At 48.3% G+C, this 16645-nt stretch overlaps 1 protein-coding gene across 1 annotated transcript in view; it reads right to left on the bottom strand.

Annotated features, from left to right (window-relative positions):
- Nucleotides 1-7424: 7424 nt before the first annotated feature.
- LOC125440607 overlaps nt 7425-16645 on the bottom strand; it is a 50104-nt gene continuing 40883 nt past the window's right edge. The window contains exons 4-5 of the mRNA XM_048510472.1: nt 14485-14639; nt 7425-7540 (exon numbers count right to left, since the gene is read on the bottom strand). Coding sequence (XP_048366429.1) covers nt 7425-7540; nt 14485-14639 — 271 coding nt within the window. The remainder of the gene's footprint in view (nt 7541-14484; nt 14640-16645) is intronic.

Below are 16645 nucleotides of genomic sequence, written 5' to 3'. Positions count from 1 at the left end.
CCCCCCCCACCCCCCCCCCCCCCCACCCCCCCCCCCCCCCACCCCCCCCCCCCCCCACCCCCCCCCCCCCCCACCCCCCCCCCCCCCCACCCCCCCCCCCCCCCACCCCCCCCCCCCCCCACCCCCCCCCCCCCCCACCCCCCCCCCCCCCCACCCCCCCCCCCCCCCACCCCCCCCCCCCCCCACCCCCCCCCCCCCCCACCCCCCCCCCCCCCCACCCCCCCCCCCCCCCACCCCCCCCCCCCCCCACCCCCCCCCCCCCCCACCCCCCCCCCCCCCCACCCCCCCCCCCCCCCACCCCCCCCCCCCCCCACCCCCCCCCCCCCCCACCCCCCCCCCCCCCCACCCCCCCCCCCCCCCACCCCCCCCCCCCCCCACCCCCCCCCCCCCCCACCCCCCCCCCCCCCCACCCCCCCCCCCCCCCACCCCCCCCCCCCCCCACCCCCCCCCCCCCCCACCCCCCCCCCCCCCCACCCCCCCCCCCCCCCACCCCCCCCCCCCCCCACCCCCCCCCCCCCCCACCCCCCCCCCCCCCCACCCCCCCCCCCCCCCACCCCCCCCCCCCCCCACCCCCCCCCCCCCCCACCCCCCCCCCCCCCCACCCCCCCCCCCCCCCACCCCCCCCCCCCCCCACCCCCCCCCCCCCCCACCCCCCCCCCCCCCCACCCCCCCCCCCCCCCACCCCCCCCCCCCCCCACCCCCCCCCCCCCCCACCCCCCCCCCCCCCCACCCCCCCCCCCCCCCACCCCCCCCCCCCCCCACCCCCCCCCCCCCCCACCCCCCCCCCCCCCCACCCCCCCCCCCCCCCACGCCCCCTCCCCCCCACCCCCCCCCCCCCCCCCCCCCCCCCCCCCCCCCCCACCCCCCCCCCCCCCCCCCCCCCCCCCAACACCCCCCCCCCCCCACCCCCCCCTCCCCCCCCCACCCCCCCCCCCCCCCACCCCCCCCCCCCCCCCCCCCCCCCCCCCCCCACCCCCCCCCCCCCCCACACCCCCCCTCCCCCAACCCCCCCCCCCCCCACACGCCCCCCCCCCCCCACCCCCCCCCCCCCCCCCCACCCCCCCCCCCCCCCACCCACACCCCCCCCCCACCCCCCCCCCCCCCCCCCCCCCCCCCCCCCCCCCCCCCCCCCCCCCCACCCCCCCCCCCCCACCCAACGTTCTACTACGGTGCTGCTGGGTCGGCAGTGCACTACTACAAGCTGGGTGACCTTGGGCTAGTCACAGTTCTTCGGAGCTCTCTCAGCCCCACCCACCTCACAGGGTGTTTGTTGTGAGGGTGGGAAGGGCAAGGAGATTGTAAGCCCCTTTGAGTCTCCTGCAGGAGAGAAAGGGGGATATAAATCCAAACTCCTCCTCCTCCTCCTCCTCCTCCTCCTCCTCCTCTTCTTCTTCTTCTTCTTCTTCTTCTTCTTCTTCAGCAAAGGATTCTCTTGTGCCAGTGATTGTGCTAGGGGAAGAATGGGGGACTGGGTGACTTGTTCAGCTTTGCATTGGATGGGGCATTCCCTTTATTTAATTCCCTTGAACAGATGAAATTTAATTCCCTTGAACAGATTAAACTGCCTTCTACCGAGTCAGACCGCTGGTCATTCAAGCTCAGGATTATCCACACTGACTGTGTGAAACCTCAGATCTGGAAATCATGGAAACTGTAGATTTGTCCTAAAGCCTTTATTTCAGAGCGTAGGTAACATCGTCAAAAGAGGAATCTGGCGATTCCCGCGCAAACCCACTACCTAAATCCCGTTGCCCCCTCCCACCAAGCCAAACGGCTCCTACTCCCCTCTACAAACTACAAAGCATTTACTACAAAGCATTGCAAGCCTGGGAACAGCTCACACCTTCCTTTGATAAGATCTGTGTCCGGGATACCCTGGGGCGCCGAGGGGAAGACACTGGACTTTCGCCTCTGCTAATCAGAGGATGGTAAACCGCCTCCCCCTGCCCTACCTCACATCTCAAAAAGGATATTAAAGAGATAGAAAAAGTGCAGAGAAGAGCAACGAGGATGATTGAAGGATTGGAGCACCTTCCTTATGAGGAGAGGCTGCAGCGTTTGGGACTCTTTAGTTTGGAGAGGAGGCGTCTGAGGGGAGATATGATTGAAGTCTACAAAATTATGCATGGGCTAGAAAATGTTGACAGAGAGAAATTTTTCTCTTTCTCACAATACTAGAACCAGGGGGCATCCATTGAAAATGCTGGGGGGAAGAATTAGGACTAATAAAAGGAAACACTTCTTCACACAACGTGTGATTGGTGTTTGGAATATGCTGCCACAGGAGGTGGTGATGGCTACTAACCTGGATAGCTTTAAAAGGGGCTTGGACAGATTTATGGAGGAGAAGTGGATTTATGGCTACCAATCTTGATCCTCCTTGATCTGAGATTGCAAATGCCTTAGCAGACCAGGTGCTCAGGAGCAGCAGCAGCAGCAGAAGGCCATTGCGTTCACATCCTACATGTGAGCTCCCCAAGGCACCTGGTGGGCCACTGCGAGTAGCAGAGTGCTGGACTAGATGGACTCTGGTCTGATCCAGCAGGCTTGTTCTTATGTTCTTATGTTCTTATGTTCTTCCCTGCCATTTGGCACTGACAGGCTCAGTCCTGACAGACTGGCCGTTTCATGCATGGATTTTTCCCATCACCTGTAATCTGATCCTTTTCACTGGAGATGCTGAGGATTTAAACTGGGAATTTCTGCATGTGAAATAGATGCCCTACCACTAAACCACGGCCTGAAGCTATAACTTCAGAGACAACGTGAGATTAAGATGGTAATTCTAAACGGTCTTGCAAAGTAGCAAGTCCCACTGAACTCAGGGGAACCCTATAAACAGATCACACTGCAGCACACACGCAAATCAACTTGGGAACCTGTAGAGATTAAACAGCGCATAGAGGAATTCCTACTTCTTCAGGAGTAGAGCAAGAGCAATTTAGGAGATAGACGACTCACTGTTGTTTTGTGGAAAGTGTTGAATCTGAACCAGGGAGACCTATGCTATGGGCCGCAATAGTTTTAGCCCAATCTCTTGCTGCATAATTCACAGGAAGGTTGTGTGAATAAATGGGGTCACCATCCTGCATACTTCTCTGAGAACCATGGGAAAAGAATGAGTCAAAATGCAAAAAAAAAAGTAAAATAAATTATCCGGGAAGGTTCCTGTAAATTAAAATTGAGGAAGGAAATTAGCAGGCACAGAGTTCTCAATTCTATTTCTCTCCGTCTTAACATGTACCTCTTCACATATGCCCTATGCCAGTGGTGGCGAACCTTTGGCACTCCAGATGTTATGGACTACAATTCCCATCAGCCCCTGCCAGCATGGCCAATTGGTCATGCTGGCAAGGGTTGATGGGAATTGTAGTCCATAACATCTGGAGTGCCAAAGGTTCGCCACCACGGCCCTATGCTGAGAACAGGTACCTTTTTTCAATTCCGAAAGAATGATAGAAATTTTGGCGAAACTTAGAACTTGTTCCAAATATAACAAAAGCAGCCCCGAAGAGAAACACAGTGTGCAAAACTCAATAGGAAAATACAAGGACTATGGGCTACCTCACTGTGCAATTATAATGGAGAGGAAATGTCACCTGTTGAAGAGAAGTCTAAAGTCAGTGGTTCTTAAGGAAGTGATGAATACTGGGGAAATGTGGGTGTACTTTTGTTCCAATAAACATCACTTCCTTAAGAATCACTGCCTTTAAAATTGTCTTTATTACTTGGCATTTCCTGTCCATTATAATGACACAGTGTGATATTTTATAATGCTTTTTTGATTCTAAACTTACCTCTTGGCTATCTGATTTTAAATTGCCATTAATCTTTGATGGCTCAACAATGCAGTAATTAAAATGCTTGGGTTTTTTTTTTTAAAAAAGAATGTTTTCTACGTTTTAATAATGCATACACCTCAACACACTGTTTAGAAAAAACAAAACTCTGCCCACTGCATTTTTGTGAGGGAAGCCAAAATATGCATTGGTAATATCTGAAATTATTTTGCCTAGGGGAGCATCTGTAATAATAAACAACAGTGTGAGATGCAGCTTTAGACCTGGACAGTTCTGATTAGCAAGTTATGAATTTAAGATGTGTTGCGAGCAAATAGATGTATCTATGGGAACAATTTCCTAGATCTATTGCATGAATGTAAACACTTAGTTCAAAATCTGACCTTTTGTTTTGCTTCTTCTCTACATGACTTCTTACGACTCAGGCACATCCCGCATGGGTCAACAAACACTGGTTTAGAATGCAAAGATCTTGCCTCGAAAGCAACATCTTATTTTCCCCTAATTGGGTTTTTGAGAATTGCGCTATTCATGAGTCTTTCAAAAAATCCACTTGCGAGTGAATGGACCGTGCAGGAGGAGTTTTATTCGCCTCCATTTTCCTTTTTTAAAAATTTTTTTGCAGCTTATATCTGCATAGCCATGCAGATGCACATGGTTGTATTCAGAGGTGGGATCCAGCAGGTTCTCACAGGTTCCTGAGAGTAGGTTACTAATTATTTGTGTGTGCCGAGAGGGGGTTACTAATTGGTGATTTTGCCACGTGATTTTTGCCTTAGTTACGCCCCTCCTCTCAGCAGTAGCGCGCAGAACTTGAAGCAGTAGCAGGAGGTGCACCGGCGTGCGTGGCAGCCTGCGCCTGCATGCATTTGTTCCGCGCCCAAGGACTGGCGCAGCGGCTGCATCCTTGCCACAGCCCCGCCCAGGAATGCCCCGCCCCCGGAATGCCTGGCCATTGGTGCTACGCCACAGTTTGAATCCCACCACCATGGGAACCTGTTACTAAAATTTTTGGATCCCACCACTGGTTGTATTATGGTATCATGAGATGTCAGCTTGGTTGTGGCGATTCATTTGTGCATGCCTGCGTAGCTACGCACTGGTGGTAAGTAAATAATAAAAAAGACACGCCTCCATTCAAAGGTGCAACAGCAACCCACATCATTTCCGTAGGCTCCAATCACTGCCTGCAGGGATACACGCGAATGCGAAAACAGGAAAACAAGTTGCTTTATACCACTGTACAGTTGCTTTGTGGAGTCGGCCATGGGCAGAACTTACTCTAAACATCAAGTTGTACTACAGAACAATTCCCTGTGTTTATTTTGTACCTACTTCTGGAAATATGTTGCAGTCTAGCATGAGGCACAGACTCTGAAGGCCTAATAATCTTGCCCTTGAGATGCCTGGGAGGGAGCAGTGCGTATTTCCAACTAAAAGTAGAAAGAAAATCGTCCTGTTCTTCTCCACCCCTGCAAAATTGCCAGAGGAAATAGATGGAGCAAAATATATATATATCTTTGGCCTTTTATGCATCTTCTTCACCTTCAGTGTACATTCCCATCAGGTTTTTTAAAATTAACATTCGCGTTTTCTCCTGTTTACAAAACACAACTTTGTTCACCTTCACAGGGAAAGCGAAGGAGATCCCAATGCATAAAGATATCCCTGGTATTTTCTGCTCTACCCTCTTTGCCTTCCCTCCACCCATATTACACCTGTTCCCCCTACCCCATCTCCCTCCCTTGCTTCCTCCATTTTGAGATGTTTGAAAATTATGGGAGGTTCCCTGGGTGGTTGGTCGGTCGGTCGGTCGGTCGGTCTCTTTCTTTCTTTCTTTCTTTCTTTCTTTCTTTCTTTCTTTCTTTCTTTCTTTCTTTCTTTCTTTCTTTCTTTCTTTCTTTCTTTCTTTCTTTCTTTCTTTCTTTCTTTCTTTCCAACCGTCATGGGCAGCCCTGCTTCAAAAGCTAAACACTCCTTAGCACCATTGTATGTATGTAACCTCAGCTGTGGGTTCTGTGGGGCAGTACTTGGAATGAGTTGCAACAACAAATTTTAAACAACAAAATAGTTTACTTTTCTTTACAATTAACACTTTTAAAACATCAACATTTAACGTTACAATTCAAGGTCCTGTTCAGGTTGCATTTCAAGTCCTTCTATTTACAGTCTACTGATATTGCCCAGTCCAAATTCCTCTTGCACAAGTTGGCTGGCTCCTGAGAGACTCCAAGGGGCTCTGATGAACAGGTTGCAACATGATGAAGGTTTCCAGGAGAACTCTCACCCATTATAACCACAAAAGAAACCCAACAAGGTGTTAAGGGCTTATAGAAATCAAGGTCCGAGTCTGGTACCCTTGTCTTCTGCAAAGAGCTCTTGCAGCCTTTCTGCTGCTCTGAGTCTCCACCCCCTTACTGGGTCAACCCATTCTGGGCCAACCCATTCTGGGCATGGGGGTTACATGTACACATTTTATAGATGAGTGGGTCATTGGGTTGTGGTGGAGGGAGTCCTTTCCAACTTACAGAAGAAGAGTTTGGATTTATACTCCACCTTTCTCTTCGGTAAGGCAACTCAAGATGGCTTACAAGCTCCTTTACAACAGACACCTTGTGAGGTAGGTGGGGGTGAGAGAGCTCCGAAGAACTGTGACTAGCCCAAGGTCACTCAGCAGGGATGTAGGAGTGTGAAAACACATCTGACTCACCAGACAAACCTCTGCCAATCTTGATCCTCCTTGATCTCAGATTGCAAATGCCTTAGCAGACCAGGTGCTCGGGAGCAGCAGCAGCAGCAGAAGGCCCTTGCTTTCACATCCTGCACATGAACTCCCAAAGACTCCTGGTGGGCCACTGCGAGTAGCAGAATGCTGGACTAGATGGACTCTGGTCTGATCCAGCTGGCGTGTTCTTATGTTCTTATGATCTTTCTTTCTTTCTTTCTTTCTTTCTTTCTTTCTTTCTTTCTTTCTTTCTTTCTTTCTTTCTTTCTTTCTTTCTTTCTTTCTTTCTTTCTTTCTTTCTTTCTTTCTTTCTTTCTTTCATGGTAGCAGTCTATCAAGAGAGTGGTGAATCCAGGGAAATTGATGAGGCTCAGTAAATGGAGAAAGTATATCCAAGCCACCAAAGCACATTATTTCTTTTTCTTGGATTTATTTAGTCTTTTACATGCTGCTGTTTGCTTTGATCTGCACCTTTCTCAGGAAGAGCCAGGTTTTGCTTTGAAGAGTAGTGGAGGAGGAGGAGGAGGAGGAGGAGGAGGAAATGGGTTTCATTTTATGGAGAATACAAGGAAGGGAGATCACAATGTTGCCAACAGCCAGGATCACACCACAGCACCCACTTTCAGAGGGTGCCTGTATAGTATGAGTTTTTACATCTGCAGTCTATGAACTATCAATCACCCACAGATGCCCCCCGCCCAAACCATCCAAAATGGAGGTTGCATGACAACAAAGAAAGCGGATGGGCAAAAAGGCAGATCGGATTGGGATACCTGTGGAGAGGGAAACCATGACAATAGAGGCTGGAAGGCAATGAACGGGATGTGAAAATGGACACGTGTCTACAATGAGCAGCAAAGATTCAAATTTCCTTTTACTGCACAGTTGCAACAAACCCTTCATGCAAAAACAGAGGGAACGCCCCCTTTCACCACTTCAAAAGTGACACCTGAGCCGACGATAGCAAAAGCCAGCTTTTGCAGATATTCAAAATAAAACCCACAGTACAGCAAACCTGTGGAGGGAACAAGGATGTTGGAGAACAAGCATGTTGCAATAAGAAAAAAACAACAACATTGCAAAGCCAAGATTGCAAAGCAACTGTTTCTCAGTCCCACGGTAAGTAGTACATGCATCAAGGGTCTTTGAGTAAATGCCCCAGGTGGTTACTTCAATATCTGGACTGAGATGGTCCACAATTATTGCTGAACACAGCATGTTGTTCCAGAGGGTTGGGGCGGGGGGGGGGGGGGCAGTGAGGCTGTATAAAAAGAGCATCTTGTTACAGCACCTCTGCTCTGGAAACACGGTCTTGGGCTAAGCCCTGGCTTTCGTTGAGCTCTGTCATATTGATAACTACCTGAAACGGTGCACAGTTCAAAAATAAGATAAAATACATGTTTCTTTAAGGTCTGCTGGGTACAACTCTACCTGACAGAACACACTGTAAGTCTGTTGCCTTCTCAAGGGGGTCTCTGACAATTCCAAGATTTGTCCTTCTGTCCTGACCACTGTTAAATTCCTGTCCTGTTAAATTTAACAGCAACTGTTAAATTCCTGTCCTGTCCTGTCAAATGATCAGAGATAGCCTTTGATTGGGATTAGATTAATTTGCTGCCTGAAGTGGAATGCACATAACTGGGGCAGACTGCTCTCGCCATTTGATCTGACTGTTTTCCTGAAATGCAGGAAGGATCTAAACCAGTGGTTCTCAACCTTCCTAATGCCGTGACCCTTTAATACAGTTCCTCACCCCTCTCTGTCGGAATAATACCAGAACAGGGGCACATAGCCAAATATCTTGAATTATTAACTGAACTCCAACAGAGATGGATTATCACAAGGGCCAGATCCAATACCTTCCCATCGGCCATTACAAAGGGTCGTTACTTATCCATCCCACTCCAGGATCGGGTTTGTCCACACTGTAAAAATCAAGTGGAGACTCTTGCTCACATTATTCTTGACTGCCCGAGATATGTGGGCATCAGGAATTTCTCTCCCAGGTTGGCCCTAGACAAATTCCCACTGAGAAGTGACTCTGGCTTCTGTTCTTGTTGTGGAGCTTCTGTTAAACAACACAGATGTCGTGCTCTTGGAAAAAGTAGCAAAATTTCTTTTACAAGTGACAGAACTTTCTAAGTAATGTATACTGCTATATACAGTCTTCCTGTCTGCGCTTTGAATGTACTCTTGATTTTTGTTTTGTATTTCAAAAATGTCTGGCAACGCTCTAGAACCTATTTTTAAATGCCAAATAAAGGTGGTGGTGGTTGTGGTTGTTGTTGTCAGTTCCTCATGTTGTGGTGACCCCCAACCATAAAATTGGTATATATAAAATATAAAAAGACCATTTTCCAACTGTCATAGGCGACTCCTGTGAAAGGGTCGTTTGACCCCCAAAGGGGTTGCGGCCCACAGGTTGAGAACAGCTGATCTAAACTTTTAAAGGCAGTCCAATAAGCAAACTCACAGTCCTGCTTCTTGCTCATTTTTCCAGAACTCATCAGATATACCTTCAAAGACAGGAGATTTCTCCAATAGAGGTCAGAATTGATCAAGGCCCTTTTGCTATAACTATGAAATGACAATACTGTGATAACCTATCAGCTGACGACAGTGTAGTTGGTTAGGTATGCCCAAGAGTTGTTGGGATAACAAGATAATAATACCTAGGAGTTATAGGGGACAGGATGTAGCTCAGTGGTAGAGAATCTACTTGCCATGCAAAAAGTCCCAAGTTCAGTCCCTGGAATCTCCAGCTAAAAGGATCAGGTAGGAAGACGATGCAGAAGAGTTTGGGTGCATACGTTGCATTCCTCAACTGTAAGGACTCTCAACGTGACTTGCAAACTCCATTCCCTTATGGGGTAGGTGGGACTGAGAGAGTCCGGAGACAACTGTGACTAGCCCAAGGTCACCCAGCAGGCTTCATGTGTAGAAACAGGGAAACAAATCCAGCCCACCAGATTAGAGTCCACCACTCATGTGGAGGAATGGGGAATCAAACCCAGTTCTTCAGATCAGAGTCCACCACTCTTAACCACTGCGCCATACTGGAGGTGATGTGAGGGATCTTAACTTAAGACTCTGGAGTACCACCACTGCCAGTCTGACTTTGATAGACTGATGGGTTGGATTCAGGCAGTTTCATGTGTGTTCAGTACAGTTTGGAGATGCTAAATAGAAAAACAAGGCAAAAACCCTAATGATTAGGATAATTAGTTATAGAAACAGGAAGTTGTATGGTCCAATCCAGAGCTGTCATATGGGCGAGGACACTGCCACTACACCCACTCCAAAGGGCTTTTTCGCAACGCAGAAAGCCCAAAAGTTATACCTTCGAACCTCTCGTGGGGGAAGTGGAGATATGCCATGAAAATCATGGCAAATGTCCTAGTCCCACTCCGCTGGCACAAGGGGACTAAACCAGAAGTGGAAGCTTACTAAGGTCAGCACCATCCCAGGAATGCCCCTGCCACACTGATGCAGGTATACAAGGGTGTTTAAATTACTAGGGCGGTTTCTGCACGGCCAAGGGAGAGACCCTGCATCGGCATTAATCATGCCGATGCAGGCTGTGGGGCCATTCGCATAAACGGCCCCATGGGATGCGCAGCTGTGGGTGCAAACTCCGCACAGCTGTGTATTCCCCTCCCTGGCCCCAAACGCCTCATTACCTTCTGTTGGCAGCCGCGTCGCTCTATCGTCGCTCTGAGGAGAGAAGGGGACACACCCCCATGGCCAGAGTGACAGCTGAAGCACCGGAGAACAGGGGCGTGTCCCCTTCCCTCCTCAGAGCGACGCATCTGCCAGCAGAAGGTAACGAGGCGTTTGTGGCTGGGGAGGGGAGGTGAAAACGCCGGCTTCCACCCGCTGCCGTTCGCATGGCAGCAGATGGAAGCTGGCGTTTGCAGGAAAACTCGCTCCCCAAGTGAGTTTTGAATACATCGTTTGGGCGGGCACAGAGCGCTGCTGCATCGATTTGGCAGCAGCGCCTGTGCGAAGGGTCCCCGCCAAAACAGTGTTTTACCGGGCTGAAGCTGTTGCTTTCAGCCCATGCAGAAACCGCCTAGCTTTAGTTTGGGAGGGGTTCAGTTATGTCACCTGGGGAGGCCAGTGTGGGATCAGGGATCCCAGTGGTAATGGACCAAGGGAGATAACAGTGGTAAGAGGAGGTCATACGAGAGAGGGAAGTGGAGACATGGTTGCGCTCGAGGGCCTTCTGACTTTTGTCCCATTCCAAGACACAAGTGCAGCAGGCCTACACCCTTCTCCAACACTGGTGCTGTGCACCCCATTCTCCTTGGCACTACGCCATTGCTCTAGGGCAACCTCCAACATTGGGGAAAAAAGCTATATCAAAATGGGCAACTTTGTTCAAAGCGCTATTCTTGAAAAAAATAAAAATAAAAATGACGGCTCAAAGAAAACCAGTCTTCACCGTTCTCATTTTGCCTGCAAGACACAGGGCTTATTTTGTTATTGCTCGGCTCGAGTGTCCCAAAATGATTAAGCCAAGAGCCCCTTTGGGCAACTGGAATACGTCTCCTACATTTGCAGACTGTCACTTGTAATAGCAGCACAGCACCGAGCAAACTGAAAGAGAATTACGTCCTGCTCTTGGGCAGATAAAAACACGATTAAATCAGGAAAGATCATACTCAGTCAGTTACTCCAATATTTCTTTCCAACAGGATAAACACAGATTAGCAACCCAGCTTCTTGCTTTGAAGAACATTTATTGGACTGGGAAATAATGCTGGGAAATGAAACTGAACCTTTTTTGCTTGATTGTCAGGGTCCAGGGTATTAACAGAATACAGAAATAATGGCCCTTTCCCCACTTACCTTAAGCCCCACGCTACTTTCCTAAAGTAGCGCGGGGTCCAGCTGCACTCCCCACTTCAGTTGCGGCGAGAACGCAGCCGCCCCAACGCTGCCTCTCGCGCGCCCCCTCAGCATGTGTAATTCCTGGCGCCTTTTCAAATGGTGCCTTTTGATGACCCCGCGCAGAGCGCGGGGTCGTGGGGAAGCCGGGGCGCGCGCCAGGAATTGCGCGCACTGGGAATTGCGCACAGCAACCCTCCGACAAGGGTAAGTGGGGAAAGGGCCAATGATAGGAGGTTCTGAAAGTGAGTGAGTACATTATGTATAATGTGGTTGAGAATAAGCCACAACCTCATGTTTCTATCTCTTAGCAATTTGCTGTCTTGGGTTCTTGGGAGCTGAAGAAATACTTAAACGATGAATCTGAGATGCAGTTCATCAGACTGATCGAGCTTGGGCACATCTCTATCCAGCAGAAGGAGAATCAGCCAAAATTTTGAGCCAGTGAACTATTTTTATGCCTTAGAACTCCCCCAAATACTACAGATCTTTCACCCTAGCTCATTTTATCTGCCTGCCCTCAGTATTAATGAGAGGGAGATACTTCTGCATCCCCTATTCTCAGCATCCAAGTTCGGCCAAGTGAATACAGCCAAAGCAGACCATGTGTTATTACATTGTCTATTTTATAAGGACATCCATCCTACATATCTCACCCCTACTCCACTTGAGTTTCCAGGAAGATCTGGGAAATTCTACATGTATCTCTTCTTTGCAGACCTCTTCACCTCTAAGGCCCCTTCCACACATACAGAATAATGCACTTTCAATCCACTTTCACAATTTGTTTGCAAGTGGATTTTGCCACTCCGCACAGTAAAATCCAGCTGCAACGTGCATTTCAAATGGATTGAAAGTGCATTATTCTGCATGTGCGGAAGGGGGCTTATGGTGGCCAAATTCTGTGCTGAGATTTGACCATAAGAAAGCAGGTATCCCCAACATTTTAATGCCTTTTATGTATAATTAATTATAGCACAGTAAGATTATAAATGTTAATCTCTGCATATTCATTAATTTTACGTTTGTATGTAATTTGTGCTGTTAAAGTGATGTGGATGGATGGATGGATGGATGGATGGATGGATGGATGGATGGATGGATGGATGGATGGATGGATGGATGGATGGATGGATGGATGGATGGATGGATGGATGGATGGATGGATGGATGGATGGATGCTTGCTAAAAAGCTCCTAAGACTTCACTGTTCCCAATAGGGAGGTAGAGGGGGGGGGGGTAAATAAAGGTTTTGCAAGCTATTCATTTTTTAAAAATGCCTTCCCTCCTTTATCTCCTTTTAGTAACTTGTAGTTGCCCAAACTTCTGGAACATGAATTGCACTTTCCAAGAAAGAAGGCGAAGAGTAGGATCTGCTTTTGTACATCTGTGTGTGTATTTTTAAACCCTAATTCTTTGTGACATTCCAGCAGAAAACCTAGATCACGCCCATGCCCTATCTCAGGGAATACACTAGTTCTCAGCACAATTTCAGTTACCTCCAAAACAAATCCTCACCTTCTGTCCACAGGTTTAGCTCTCAAGAAGCAATTTCCATCTTCAATTTTTTGTCCAAAAAAGAAGCATGAAGCACAGCTTTTACATTATCCAAGAATGTAAGGGAAATCAAATAGAAATTTAATCCAGCATTTCTCTGGCGGTTTTCTTCTGTGAAATGAGAGATAATTTCTATCCAACAGATGCTTACACAATGCAGGACAACACAGAAAATGAGATTTGAGTCCCTATTGAAGCTGAAAGCTATTTTTTCCCCATCAGTTGCCATTAGAACAAGAACCGCATATCATCTTTATAGTGAATTGCCAATAAAGTCTTCTCACTGCCATGTAATCCTAACATCTTCCCTATACCTTGCTTTTCCTCCTTGGGAGTTCAAATTAAGATTCGGTCCTAAAACAAGAATCCTCAATTCTGTCATTTTGATTTCTTGACAAATCATAGGTAAGTCTTTTCCCCACCTAAGCTGAGAGATGGAGATTGCATTAATCAAGCAATTGTTGCTAAAAATTAAGAGAAAAAAGCATAAGAAATGTCTCCTTATGTTCACAACGTTAAAGAGACTGATTGCTTAAAACCAAAATAGAAATTAAGCCTTTATCATGGTCCAGTCTGAATGCCAAGAGATAGGGAGAAATTCACTATTTGTGAAGTCCAACTGTTTGAGTGCTTCTCCCATGAACTCATTTTTCCGGGCCTTTATGGTCATCATACATCTCTGCCTTCCCACATTGCAAAACAATGGCCTTGACTTCCATGTCAGAAAAGGCCAATACAGAAAACACCACGGGAGCAAATTCATTCACTTTTTGGATGGGACTTCAGCCAGTGAATGTGCTATGAGAAAAGCTACCTTCCCAATGCTGTTTCACAAGCACGAGAAGACATCTTGGTCTCATTTCCCAGTGCGATGGTTTTCCATGGTTAGAGGAGTGAATGTGAAAAAAAACCTTACTAGGACTGGATTGAGCAACCACGAATCCATTATAAGAGATCTCATATAAGGATTAGCAGCAGCGTTTAGAGCAGAAGTGACTTTGTAAACCATTTGATGATAACCATGCTGTCTGATAGGGGCTTCTTGACAGTGGGGAAGCTTTCATGGTTGTGAAGGTACACTTTCCCACAACACTGGAAAGTCCCTTTGGGAGCAGCAGGGCTGGGCAGCCGTGGCTGACCTTCTAAAGTCTTGGATGGGGCTGCCCTTTATAATTAATACTCTCTCTCTGGTGAATTCTAGAGCCGTGATCAAGTTAGCTTGTTATAGTCAAAACAAAGGCCGCTTCCGCACGGCCACGATGGGGGTTGGAGTGCCCGTGCCAGCGCCCATTAGCCCTGGGACCCGTTCACCTGAGCGGTCCCTGATTCTGGCTCAGGAAGGCAGTAGCAGCATCCACCTAGACTCATAGTCCCCCCTATGTGACAGCAGAGTCCCAGGGCAGAGGGCATGTCCCTGGCCTGTGTGCTCAGAGGCCGGAGGACACAGTAAGGCATTTGGGAAAGGGGAGGGGGAATGGCGCCTTCCAGCCGCTGTTTCCCAAAAAACCTCACTAGAGGCGGAGTTGAAACAGTGGCCAGCGCCGCTAGGAAGCGTGATAGGCGTGGCTGCGATACCAGCTAATGCTCTATCTGAGAACAACTCCTTAGGGGCCAGCATTTTGCTGTCCCCAGAGTAAAAGATCCACGTCTGGAAAGGGCAAACAGTCCTGTAGAAGTGAAGAGTGAAGGTTTCATTGCACAGAATTATTTGTGTGGTTTTCAGGTGAGTATAATTGCCAATACATTTCCCAAAATACATTCCACACTACAAATTCAGAAGGGAATAGACCCTTAATAGGACACTCTTAAGTGGATCAGGAATGACAGCATCTACTACTGGAAGATGGATAAGAAGTTCCAGAGTTCCCATGGAAGACATCACTGCTAACGTAGAATCAGCCATCCGGCATCTTCCAGAAGAGGAAGCAGAGGAAGTAAGAGGAGAAACAGCAAGGATATTACGAAAAACAAAACTTCCCTCCAGCAACATTGCACGAAAGGAAAGAAATGTCATTAAGAATCTCAGCTCAGATCCAGAAATCATCATACTTCCAGCGGACAAGGGAAATGCCACAGTAATCATGAAGACTGAACAATATAAAGAAAAAATCAGAGAACTCCTGGATCCCACAACATACAAAAGAGCCACAGAAGAACAAGACCCAACCAAGGATTCACTTTCATGGAAGCCATCCACGTTGATTAAGAACTCCTCCATTCAACCAGACCTGCATAGCGACTCTACCACAGAGTCAGAGCTCTTCCCTTGGTTATATGGACTCCCCAAAGAAATCCACAAAGGAATCCATCCCACTCAGACCCTATTGGCAAGGCACAATTGGTTCCCTCCACATAAGAACTAGCAGGTGCAGCTTCCCTACATGGCTACAAAGCCACATTGGACTGCACAACATGTATATTAGCGACTCCGTCCCACTTCATTGAAAAATTAATCTCCATCTCAACCTAATGACAGACTTATATTGATGTTATCTCACTGTTCACCAAAGTTCAGTGAAGGACCTTTTCGCCACTCAGCCAGCCAGATTTTTCCCAGATGACATCCTGGCTTTGTTTCAACAGTGCCCTGGCACCTTTAACTGCTTCAGCGGGACCGTGATTACTATGAGCAGACAGATGGGGTAGCCATGAGAGCCCCCTCAGCCCGGTGATAGCCAATTTTTGCATAAGAACATAAGAACTAGCCTGCTGGATCAGACCAGAGTCCATCTAGTCCAGCACTCTGCTACTAAATGCAGCCCATAGGTGCAACTGAGACTCACATGCACCTGGGATGTAGAAACCAATGTCTACTGCTGCTCCTGAGCACCTGGTCTGCTAAGGCATTTGCAATCTGAGATCAAGGAGGATCAAGATTGGTAACATGCATGGAACATTTTGAGAAACAAGCCCTCAAAACAGCACCCAGGAAACCCACAACTTGGGTCCTATTTGTGGATGACACTTTTACAATCAGGATCCATGGTGAGGAGGAACTGTTGAATTTTCTTTATAACACTGTCTTGTTTCACACGAGCAAGTTGGTTATTTCCTTAGACTCAGTCACATTTCAGTACTTCTGCCTATCTGATCTTTTGAGGATTCAGGCTAGCCAAGCAGAAAACACTTATAGCTTCTCTTTCCTTTTCCCTCAAAAAATGAAATGAAATGTATCAAACCATCACAAAATGCAGAGCAGTTGACCAGCCGGATCATTCTGTGTCAACGGAAAAGCTCGCAATTAGCCCAAGCTGACGGAACACCCCTTTGGTTTAGTTAGAAATGAGAAATAGAGAGATGTGTGAACTTGTTGAGGTCATCATCCAAGAGCAGTAGAATCCCCTGAGCCTTTCTGGAAGAATGTTCACTGCTGAGCTACCAAGAGCCAAACTCGCAATTGCCCCTGAACCAGCCCCAGAACACCACAAGAATTTCCAGTCAGACTGTGTTTCATGTACCCAACTGAGAATTCAGTTCCAGGGTGAACAAGGCGAATAGTCCTCTGGTAATTTAAGATCATAATAATGGAGGAGAGTCTTAAGCTCCCTGACTCTTGCAGTTATGGTCTGGCTCTGAATGGGAGCATTTTTTTTAATGGAAGGAGGTGAATTTCCATCACGGTAGATTTTGCAGGTCAGTCTTCATCTTCTCTCTTTCTTTGATTAAAAGTTGA

The sequence above is a fragment of the Sphaerodactylus townsendi genome, linkage group LG11 (genome assembly GCF_021028975.2).
Source record: "Sphaerodactylus townsendi isolate TG3544 linkage group LG11, MPM_Stown_v2.3, whole genome shotgun sequence".
Classification (NCBI taxonomy): Eukaryota; Metazoa; Chordata; class Lepidosauria; order Squamata; family Sphaerodactylidae; genus Sphaerodactylus; species Sphaerodactylus townsendi.
The sequence above is the reverse complement of the archived record's forward strand: the minus strand, read 5'-3'. Positions and strand labels throughout refer to the sequence as shown.